We start from the raw sequence: 11,553 nt of genomic DNA, 5'->3' as shown, positions 1-11,553 counted from the left end.
CCTCAGCCCCCGGCATCCCACACTGCCCCCGCCGCACGGCCCCGGGTCTCCCCCCAGTCCCCTCCACGGCCACAATCCCCCGGGGTCACCCCGCGACTCCCCCGTGCCGGGGCCCCTCCGCACCTGCCCCACGGCCCTGCCAGGGGAGATCCCACGGGGACCCCGCACCCACGGACCTCCCCCGCTCTCCCCCGGCCCAGGCCTGCGGGGTCTCCACGGGCCTCAGCCCCCATCGCCCCCCATCACTCCCCGCAGCGCAGCGGGGCCGGCCCGCGCCCCTCCCCGGCTCTGTGCCCCCACTGCCGGTACCTGCGGCGGCGGCTCCGCTGCCGGGGGTCGCGGGGGGGAGGGTGGGGGGCTCGGGGCCGCGTCACTTCCGCTTCCGGCCGGCGGGGGGACAGCGCCGCCTCCCGCGCCGGCGCCAGCACCGCGCGGGACCCCCGGGATCTCTCCGGACCCTCCCCGGCCCGCACCACCGGATACCCCCGAGACCCCCGAGTACCCCCCGAGACCGGGAGCCCAGGCCTTGCCGGCGGCGGGCAGCTCGGTCCGGCCCTGGGTGGCAGTGGGAACCGGGCGGAGCGGGGGACCTTCCCCCCCGGGGTACTCCCGGCACTGACTGTGTCCGCCCCACTGTTCCGGGCGGGCAGCAGGACCGCCGGTGCCATGCGTGCCCCGGACCAGTTCAGCCCAGTTACCCCTACCGGAGCCCCCCGAGGCACCGGCACCGCCGGGTTCCACCGCGCTGCCCCCACACTGGCACCGGGACGGGGTCGGGGGCAGCACTGGGACCCCCTGCGGCTGCTGTGCCCCTGGAACCCCCTGAACGCTCGGTTGGACCGGGAGGGTCTCGAGGCTCCCAGCTCTTCCCAGCCCCGGAGTGGCAGCACTGTGGGGCTCAGGGGGTCCAAGCGGGAGCAGCGGTGGTGGCACAGGTTGTGCGGCGTCCCTGCGCCCCGTATGGACCAGTCTGATCCTTACAGAATCGCAGAGTCATTTAGTTTGATACAACCCCCAAGACTGAGTCCAGCCTGTCCCCGATGCCCACCTCCAGCCCTTGCCGGGACACCTCCAGGGATGGGCACTCCAAACCTCCCTGGGCAGCCCCTTCCAGCCCTTTCCATGAAGAAATTCCTCCTGATGCCCAACCTGACCCTACCCAAGCACAGCTTGCGGCCGTTTCCTCGTCTGTCACTTGTTTCCTGGGAGGGTCCCCCCTGAGCCTCCTTTGCTCCAGCCTGAGCCCCTTTCCCAGCTCCCTCAGCCGCTCCTGGGGCTCCAGCCCCTTCCCAGCTCCCTTCCCTGCCCTGGACACGCTCCAGCCCCTCCAGGGCTCTCCTGCCCTGAGGGCCCAGAACTGGACACAGCCCTGGAGGGGTCTCACAGTGCCCAGCACAGGGGACAATCCCTGCCCTGGGGGACAATCCCTGCCCTGGGGCTGTGGCCACACAATGGCTGGGACAGCCGAGGGGCCATTGGCCTCTTGCCCACATGGACACACCTGGGCTCACGTCCAGCCACTGTCACCAGCAATTCCAGGGGGTTTTGGTGACCCAAGTGGAAGACCCAGCACTTGCCCTTGTTGACCTTCACACTGTTGGCCTGGGCCCATTAGTCCAGCGTGTCCAGATCCCTCTGCACAGCCTTCCCGCCCTCAGTAGATCCACATCCCAACCGTGTGTTGTCCACGAACTCACTGAGGATGCACTCGATTGCTCCAGTTAGACCGTTGGTAACTGTTGAAAAGACCAGTCCCAACCCTGAGCCCTGGGGAGCCCCAGAAGTGCCTGGCCCCACCCAGATGTGGCCCCCTTCCCACCCCTCCCTGGCATGGCCATCAGCCAGGTGTTCCCAAGAAGGAGCTTCTGTCCCAGCCAGGCTGCAGGTGCTCCATGAGATGCCGGGGAGACGGAGATGGTGCCAAAGGCCTTGCTGAGCTTCAGGCAGGCGCACCCACACCTGTCCCGCACCCACCAGGGTCACCCTGTCCCAGCACAAGACCAGGCGGGTGAGGCAGGACCTGCCTTTCCCAACCCCCAGCTAGATCTGATCTCCTGGTTGTCCTGCCCATGCTGTGGGACCCACAGGTGATCTGTTCTAGGGCCTCCCCAGCATCAGGAACAGAACAGGCGTGGACTTCCCTGGATCCTCCCTCCAGCCCTGGCTGGGGATAGGGTCACCAGGCACCTCTGGGGTCTGGGAATGCCCAGGGGACTGGGGCTGATGGGGGAGGACAGGTACGGTCTGGGTGAGCTCTGCTGCCACCCAGGACCCTCCACGGATGGCCAAAGCTGGTGAGGACCAGTTGGAGCAGCTCTGTGACCCTTCCACAGCCCCTGTGGTATCCCCAGGGATCCATTGGCCCCAGGGACCTGTGGGGTCCGAGCAGCTCAGCAGGTCACTGACCACTGTCTCCTGGGTACATGGCCCAGTACGGACCAGTTCCTACTCCTAGTACAGACTGGTCTGACCCAGTCCCTGCTCCCAGTACAGACCAGTCTGACCCAGCATGGACCAGTCTGACCCAGTACAGATGAGTATGACTCAGTACAAGTACAGACCAGTCCAACCCAGTCTGCCAGCACAAACTAGTCTGACCCAATACAGATAAGTCTAACCCTGTCCCCACTCCCAGTCCAGACCAGTCCAACCTAGTCCCCACTCCCAGTCTGTCCCTGTCTCTGCAGATGGGTCAGTGTTGGCAGAACGCCCAGGCCGGGCAGGCACCCGTGGTGCCACTGAGCTCCAGGCACCGTTCCTGTCCCTGCCTGGCCTGGCACTGTCTGGGGGTGTCCAGCACAGCCGGGAGGGCCCAGGACAGGGGGGGCTGTAGGGCAGGGTGTGTGAAGGACAGGCAGGGCCACGGGGCAGCACGGGGCCAGGGTACTTCCAGAATACTTTATTTTGTACATACAGTTTGTCAGCGTGCGGCAGCAGCCCCACAACCCCCGGAGCCCCCCAGAGCTGTGGAGCAGCAGTGCAGTGGGGCAGCAGTGCCGTGGGGCAGCAGGCACGCACAGTCACCCCACAGCTGGGGAGGGGGGCTGGGGAGGTGGGGGACAGCCCTCGTGGGGCATTGGCTCTGGGACTACCCACCCCACAGTCCCCCCAAGCCCTGCCAGCGGCTTCCCCTGCCCCTCACACCCCCCACACCCTGGGCACCCTGTCGGCTGGAGCAGTGGGATGCTGGCCCTGCCGTGGGGCAGGAGGAGGGGTCAGACCATGACCCCCAGGCAGCCCCCACCCCACGGGACCCATCCTTGCCCCCCAGGCCCGGCTGCCCCCTGGGATAAAGTGCACATGAAGCCAGGATGGCGCTTGGGGGGCAAGCAAGGCCATGGGGCAGCCGTCGCTCCACGCACCCTGCTGCAGCTGCGGGCTCCATCCTGCCCACAGCCGTGCCCACAGTGTCCTGCCTGTCACTGCAGGTAGCGATAGGCCTTGAAGCAGTGGTTGCCCGAGTCGGCCACGACAACGTGGCCGTCGGAGGTGAGCGCCAGCCCCTGTGGCCCGTACAGCGGGTCAGCCGCCGTGTTGATGTAGGACAGGAACGAGCCCGCGCTGTCAAACACCTGCAGGACGTGCACACGGCTGTCCCCAATGGCCCCATGGCCCAGGGACCCCCAGCCCCAATGGCCTCTGGCAGCTCTAAGCCCAGGCACCCCCAGCCCTGATAGCCCCCGGACCTGCAGGATGCATTCCCTGGGGGGGGGGGGGGCATGTGGTCAAGATCCCTCCTTGGTCTATTCCAGTTAACCCAAGACCCATCTCAGTTGCTCCCAGTTGACTCCAGCTGCTCACAGTTGACCCTAGACCCCTCCCAGTTGACTGTAGACCCTGCACAGCCTCTTCTCAATTGACCCAAGATCCTTTTCAGTTGCTCCCACTCAAACCCAGTTGCTTCCTGGTTCCCTCCAGGTGCCCCACAGCCTCTCACAGTAGATCATGTGGGCTGGGGGGGTCAGGGATGGGATGGGGAAGGGCCAATGCTGGGCCTCCTGTTGCTGCAGTGGGGGTATGTATGCAGCTAGAGGTGTGGGTGCAGGTGTGTGTGCATGTACAGGGACACGTGTGGGTACAGGTGTGTGCACAGGTACAGCTGTGCAGGCACAGATACAGGTGTGCAGGCACAGGTGAATGTGCAGGTATGGGTGTGTCTGTGCAGGCACAGGTGAATGTGCAGGTATGGGTGTGTCTGTGCAGGTACGGGGGTGCCTGTGCAGGTACGGGGGGGGCCCTGTGCAGGTACGGGGGTGGTACCTGGATGCGGCTGTTGCCCCAGTCGGCCACGATGATGTTGCCATTGCCATCCACAGCCACCCCTGTGGGAGCGTTGAACTGCCCGTTGCCCTCCCCATGCGACCCGAACTTGAACAGGAACTCGCCCTCTGCGTTGTACACCTGGTGGGCACAGAGGGGACAGTACATGGGAGTCATGGGGGGTCACTGCAGCCCCCCAGCCCCAATAGCACCGGGGGACCGCAGCACCTGCTGGTGGCTGCGCTCACCTTGACAGAGTGGTTGTGGAAGTCGGTCACCACGATCTCATTCTTGTTGTTGACAGCCACAAAATGGGGTCCTGGGGAGACAAAGGGGGCTCAGCCCAAATGGGACACAGGGAACTCATCCCCAAGACTGTGGGGCTCATCCCCAGGACTGGGGGGCTCAGCCCTGAGGGGAACAGAGGGGTTCAGCTCTGGCCCCATGGCAGGACCAGGATGGACCCAGAGCCCTGAAGCATGGACAGAGCCCAGAATTCAGAGCCCCCAGGATGGAGCCACTGCCGAAATCTGAGCCCAGAGCCCCGGCCCAGAACCTGTATCCAGAACCCAGACCCAGAACCTGTATCCAGAACCAAACCCAGTGCCCCAACCTAGGCCACTGAGGTCAGAACCCAGACCCAAACCCAGAACTGAGCCCAGAACCTGGAATCACATCCCAGGCTGGGAACCAGAACCAAACCCTGAACCCAGAGTCTGGGATCTCAGTCCCGAACCAGAACCCAGAGACAGAACCTGGAACTGGATTGCCAGGCCAGAGCACTGAACCTGGTGCTGGACCCAGAATCTGGCCCCCTATCCAGCCCCAAAACTCAGACCAGATCTCAGAACAAGTCCTGAGCCCAGAACCTGAACCCACAGCTCAGAACTGGATCCACAAAGCCAGTCTAGAACTGGAGCCTGGACCCATCCCCCAGCCTCAGGCCATTCTTAGGGGTCCCAGCGCCACCAGCTGCCCCAGCGATGTGGGACACGCAGTCCTGCTTGCCCCGTCCCTGGGAGCCTGAGGCCTCACAGCCGGGGGTCCCAGGGATACCTGCGAACTGGCGCTCGGCAGTGCCGCGGGAGCCGAAGCGTGCCACCAGCTTCCCATTGGGCTGGAAGATGAAGACGCAGCAAGCCTTGTTGTCCACCACGATGATGTGCCCATTGCGGTCCACGGCGACGCCCTTGGGGCCCATCAGCCGCCCCGCGCCCAGCTTTGTCTGAGGGGGACAGAGGGTCAGGGTGGCAGGTGCTGTGGACCCCCCACCCCACAGCTCCCCCCTCAGACCCCTGCATCCCTGCTTTCCCTCACCTTGAACTTGCCCTCAGGTGAGAACACGCTGACCCAGCGGTTGTCGTAGTCGGCCACGATGATGTCACCATTGGTGTCCACTGAGACCCCTGTGGGGCGCTGGAGCTGCCCTGGGGAGCGACCCCGCACCCCGAAACGCAGCCGGAACTGCCCCTCATTACTGAACACCTGGGAGGGCAGCAGGGTCAGGGGAATCAGGGGCAACACCCCCACACCTTGAAATGCAGCCAGAACTGCCCCTCATTGGGGAACAACTGCTGGGGCCAGGAGGGAGCAGGCGGAGTCAGTGAGGGTCCTGAGAGAGCTCAGGGATCCAAGGAGGGGACCATACTTGCACACACTGGTTACTGCTGATGGGGTCAGTGGGGTCATGGGGATCCAGGGTTACCCAGAGGGGTCAGTGGGGGGGTGCCAGGGGTCCATACCTGCATGCACTGGTCGCTGTCAGGGTCAGTGGGGGGTCAACAAGAGTCAGTGGGGATCCTGGGGGGTTTTGGAGGTCCCAAGGGTGTCCATACCTGAACACACTGGTTGTTGCTGTCGGCCACGACGATGCGGCCGGCGCTGGACGTGGAGATCCCCTGCAGGTTGGTGAACTCGCCCTTCTCCCGGCCACGGCTGCCTGCAGGCACCAGTCAGGGGGGCACAGGGGGTCCCAGGAGACCACTCACCACCCCAGTAAACCCCTGCCCCCCCTGGGGCCCTCCACCACCCCAGGGACCCCACCACCACCCCAGGAAGCCATGGGGAGCCCCAGGGAGACCCCACCCCTATGGCTGTGGGGAGCCCTAACAAGCCCCCATCATCCCAAGGCGCCCCCACTGCCCCAGGACCCCCGCGCCCTCTGCTCACCGACACGAAAGATGAGCTCGTCCTCAATGGGGTTCTCCTTGCGCTTGGCGCTGCCGTACATGCTGGCGGGACGGCGCAGGGCCTTCTGCCGCACGTGCCCCCCTCCTGGGGACTTGACGCGGCGCTTGGCCTCCTCGGGGGACGGGGGCACATCGCTGGGGCGCAGGACCCGCGCGCGGAAGGGGGAGCCGCGCACGGGCTGCCCGTAGAGCAGAATGGACAGCACAAAGTCACCCTCGGCACGTGGCGTGTACACCAGCTCGTAGGTGCCATTGCGGTTGTCCTGCACCTCGGCCTCGGCCGCGGCGCCGTCGGGGCCTGTCACGGCGAAGCGCAGGCGAGCGCCGCCGCTGCGCACCAGCGCCCCGTCCTTGTCCTTGGTGGTGACGCTGAGTGAGCAGGGCTGCCCCACCACAGCCTGGCGCAGCCCCTCGCCCGTGGCCACCGTGGTGTGCGCCGTGGCGCTGGTGGTCAGCAGTGTGCCCAGGTTCTGGATGGAGCGCCGCAGCCCCTCGGGCTCGGCGTGGAACTCGAGCTGCGCGTTCTCGTGCGGGTGCTCCGGGAAGGGTCGTGCCGCCAGCTCCCGCAGCCGCTCACCCATCTGCTTTTGCACCAACAGCACCTCCGTGGCTGAGCCATGGTGCAGCGCCTGCTCTGTGAATGCGCAGCTGCTCAGGATGCTCTCCTGGCCCTGCCGCAGCACCTCCAGCTGCGCCTCCAACACCTGTGGGGATGGCACGTCCCTGTGGTGTCGGTGTGGGACCCCCACACCCAGCACCTCTAACCACTGCTCCACCTGCACCCCAGCCATGGCCACAACTGCAACCCTGGTGCTGCACTGGGACCACAGCTGTTGTACCAGGGGGGCCACTGGCACTGGGCTTCAGCTGGGGCACCCACACAGCCTCCCAGGAAGGGCTGGTGTGGGGCACAGAGGTGAGGGGCACAGAGGCACAGGTGTGTTACCTGCTGCTTGGCAGCACAGGTGGCCTCCAGGTCGCGCAGCAGCACCTCCCGCCGCTGCCGCAGCGCCACCTCCAGCTCCTCGAAGCTGCTCCCGATCTCTGCCTCAGCCTCGGCCCGGCGTTGCCCCAGCTGCCGGCTGATCTCGGCCACCAGCCCCACAGCTGCCGCCAGCTGCGGGAGCCTGGGGAGACACGGGGACCCCCTGAATTCCCAAACCCCCATCAAACCCACCTGAACCCCGAAGCCCCCCACATCCAGCTGTGGTATCCTGCAGAAGGAGGACACAGGGACTCCCTGAACCCTCAAACCCCACAGTACCCGTGATGCCCTCAGCCACCTCTCCCCCTGTACCATGTGGATGGCATCAAGCTGGCGCTGCAGCCTGTGGGAGTGGGGCCATGGGGACCCCAGGGACTCCCTGACCCCCGTACCTGGCACGCACAGCGTCAAGCTGGTGCTGCAGGGCTGCCTTGTGCTGCTCCAGCACATCGCGCAGCGGCACGGTGCGGTGGTCCCGGTGCTCCCTCCGCTCCCCCTCTGTGCACTCCCGGCACATGGCCGTCTCGCAGGGCTCGCAGTAGAACTCCATCACCTGCCACACCTGTGCTCACCGGCTGCCCCTCACCCCAGCCCACAGGACCCTGCAGCCCACCCCAAACCACCTCCTGAGCCCACACGGCCTCTCCCAGACAGACTCCCTGGGCCCCTGCAGCCTCCCCAGACCCCCTCTGGACCCTTTCTCCAAGGCCTGCAGCTCCCCCAACCCCCTTGACCCTCACAGGCCTTCCAGATCCTCACAGACCTCCTTAGCCTTCCCCAGATCCCAGCCCCACTAAAGCCCTTCCAGATCCTGCAGGTCCCCAGCCCCCCCCAAGTCCCACCAGCCCTCTGGACTTCCCCAGGCCTCCCAGACACCCGCAGCCCCACCAGGTCCCTACAGCCACTCCCAAACACCCTGACCCCTACAGCCACTGTAGCCCTCCCGGCCCCTCGCCAGCCCCCGGCCCCCACCTTTCCCTCGTGGTTCGGGCAGCAGAGGGGTTGCCCGGTGGCCGCGCCCAGGGGGGGGCAGGGGTGCAGGAGGGGCCCCGCGGGGGTCGGGGTCCCGCTGCAGCACCTCCATCAGGTTGGTGATGAAGAAGTTGTTAGGCAGCGCTGGGACCCCCCGCTCGGGCAGGATCGAGGTCTGGCGGCACACGGGGCACGACAGGGACAGGCTCTGGGCCGGAATGTAGTTCTGCAGACACCTGGGGTCACAGGGGTCACGGGGGTCACTGGGGTCAGGGGTCACACGAGGCATGGCAGGGACAGACTCTGGGCCAGGACATGAAGGGGGCAGGGGCAGGAATGGGAGCAGTGGGGGCACAGAGGGCACATGGGGACAGATATGGGGACAACAAGGGGACAGATGAGGGGATGGACGGGGGGACAGGTCCGGCTGGGGATTGGGAATGTGGGATGGGGCTGGGGGCAGAACAGGAGGGTGAAGGGACAGATGGATGGATGGTGGGACAAGGGAATGGACAGGCAGGTTGATGGGGGGGACAGAAGGGGGAACTGGCCACCTAGGGTTGGGGGCAGGTAGAGAGTGGGATGGACAGACGAACACAAGGGTCAGGGTGCAGGACAGGGGCACACGGATAGGCCTGGGGACACGCAGTGGCAGAGGGACAGATGGATGGACAGGGGGGCTGCACACAGTGACGGAGGGACGGGGGCAGCAGGATGGACAGATAGGGCGATGAGGAACACAGGGAGAGGGGGGCAGTGAGACAGATGGGAGGTTTGGGGTGCAGGCAGAGAGCAGGGGGAGGGACAGACAGACAGACATGGGGGCTGTGTGGTGGAACACTGAGGTGTGGGAACAGGGTGGGAGGGACAGACAAACAAGGGGACAGATGGACAAGATGGTGAGGCTGCACAGTGTCACCCTGGGGTGCCGGAGGGGGACAGACGGACAGACAGACGGGGGGGCTCCGCAGTGTCACACTAGGATGGGAGACACAGATGGACAGACAGACAGGGGGCTATGTGGTGTCACACCAGGTGGGGGAGCGGCAGAGGAGCAGGCAGTCAGATGGACAGGATGGACACAGGGCAGCAGTGCCAGTGCCCCTGGGGAGATGGATGGATGAATAGATGGACGGATGGATACATGGATGGATGGAGGGAGGGATGGAGGGTGTGGGGGGCTGGAGCAGGGCCGGAGGGCTCTGGGAGCACAGAAAGAGGGGGTCATCAGCAACAAGACCCCTCCCACTCAGGGACCCCAGCCACAACCCCCCCAGCACCCACACTCAGAGGGCTCAGGGGCTGTGCAGCCCTCGGAGAGAAGTGGGGTGTGGGGGGCAGTGGGGTCCCAACCCCGCCATGGGCCATGGAATGCAGGGGGGTCCCAGCCCCCACCTCTGGGGGCACAGGGAGGCTCGACCCCATCTCTCCCTGGTGAGGGCAGGGAGTGCAGGGGGGCCCTGGCTCACCACCAGCTGAGGGGGGTCGGGGGGCTGGGGGGGTCTTGGCTCACACTGCAGGTTTAGGGGGTGCAGTGGAGCACACTGGGGATGCAACCAGTAGGGGGGCACTCAGTGGGGGGGCACAGGCTTAGGGACACAGGGGGATGCAGCCACGCACCCGCGGCCCCCGTGCCCCTGCGGCCCCACGGGCCCCCCCCCCGCCCCCCCCCGCGGGGCACAGGGTGCAGCCAGGCCATGGGGGGTGCACTGGGAGGATCGCAGTGGTGGGGTTGCAGCCAGGACACAGTGGGGACATGCTGGGGATGGATGCTGGCGGGATGCAGAGGGCATGGGAGGGATGTAGGGGTACTCAGAGACAAGGTAGGGATGGAGAGTGGGTGCCATGGCACAGAGGGTATACCGGGGGTGCAGTGGGGTGGAGGGACGGAGTGTAATGAGGGGTCCCACCTCTCACAGAAGGTGTGCAGGCAGGGATGGGGTTCAGGCAGTGCAGGGGGGACTCAGGAGGGGTTCAGGGGGTCCCACTCCTCAGAGGAAGTGTGCAGGCAGGGATGGGGTTTGGGAGGATGCAGGGGGGCTCAGGGTGGGTTCGGGAGGTCCCACCTCTCGCAGAAGGTGTGCAGGCAGGGCAGCACCTTGGGGTTGCAGTAGCGGTCGAGGCAGATGCTGCAGACCAGGAACTGTTGGTCAATCTGCCGCACCACTGGGCTGGCGGGCTCACGGCGGGCCATGGCGGCTCCTCAGCCTGGGAGGCACACCACAGTGAGGGGTGGGCACCCCACAACACCCCATGGGGCTCCATGGCACCCCACAGCCACCCCCAGCCCCAACCCACAGCACCACACAACCCCCACCCACCCCACAGGCTCGTGGTGGGCCATGGCAGACCCTCAGCCTAGGGATGGGGGGAATTTAAATGCGTGGGAGGCACTGTGCGGCACCCTGCGACCCACCGCTCAACTCACAATGCCCCACAGCCCCCTGCCCACCCCACAGCCTCACAGAGGGCCATAAAGGACACTCACCCTGTGGCAGGTGGGCGCAGCACCCCGGGGCGCCCACAGCCCTGACCCATGGCATCCACAGCACCCACCCCAAGGCATCGCACAGTCCCCGGCCCCACAAACACCTTGTGGGGCACACACAGCGACTCCCTCTGGCCCCCACCATTCCCATGACCCCCGGGCACCCAAAGCCAGCCCCACACGTACCCCCCAGCTTCACACACCACCGTGCCCCACGGCACCGCCCCACAGCCCCACCTACCCCTGGGCCCTCGGCACCCACTCATCCCACAGCCCCCTCTCCTTGTGCCCCATGGCACCCGCCCCACATCCATGGTAACCAATCGTCTACCCCACAGGGCACCCCCAGGACCCACCCTCCTGCCCCATGGGGCACGCCCCAACCCCACCACCCTCCTCCTGAGCCCCCCAGCACTCACCCAGCCCCCTGTCCCTCATCCCCTATGCTCCACAGACCCCACATCGCACCCTGTCCCTCGCTCCCCCCAACCCCCCGTGCCCCATCACCCTCCGTCCCTCGCCCCGTCCCCTCACCCCGGCCCCGCTCCCGGCGCTGCAGCGGCTCCGCGCTCCAGGCCCCGGCCCCGCCCCGGCCGCCATTGTGCGGCACCGCCCCCCCCGCGGCACCGGGACATGGCGGAGGCCTGGGGGGTCCCACA

General features: G+C 66.4%; 2 protein-coding genes across 2 annotated transcripts in view; both read right to left on the bottom strand.

Annotated features, from left to right (window-relative positions):
* APBB1 (amyloid beta precursor protein binding family B member 1) overlaps positions 1–974 on the bottom strand; it is a 7,681-nt gene extending 6,707 nt beyond the window's left edge. Inside the window, 1 exon segment of the mRNA XM_042018960.1 lies at positions 310–974. The gene's annotated coding sequence lies outside the window, so the exon portion shown is untranslated.
* Positions 975–2,879: 1,905 nt separating this feature from the next.
* On the bottom strand, positions 2,880–11,485 carry TRIM3 (tripartite motif containing 3). The gene is given in 13 exon segments (XM_042018824.1): positions 2,880–3,572; positions 4,261–4,401; positions 4,509–4,579; positions 5,317–5,485; positions 5,578–5,745; positions 6,096–6,199; positions 6,430–7,153; positions 7,396–7,576; positions 7,827–7,987; positions 8,407–8,458; positions 8,460–8,642; positions 10,473–10,614; positions 11,429–11,485. Coding segments are annotated over 12 exon segments (2,235 nt in total). The 5' UTR covers positions 10,601–10,614; positions 11,429–11,485; the 3' UTR covers positions 2,880–3,419.
* Positions 11,486–11,553: the final 68 nt, after the last annotated feature.

The sequence above is a fragment of the Corvus kubaryi genome, unplaced genomic scaffold (genome assembly GCF_017639235.1).
Source record: "Corvus kubaryi isolate FWS band 111438036 unplaced genomic scaffold, C.kubaryi_AGA036_p1.0 114, whole genome shotgun sequence".
In the NCBI taxonomy this organism is placed as follows: Eukaryota; Metazoa; Chordata; class Aves; order Passeriformes; family Corvidae; genus Corvus; species Corvus kubaryi.
This window is presented reverse-complemented; position numbering and strand designations above follow the sequence as displayed.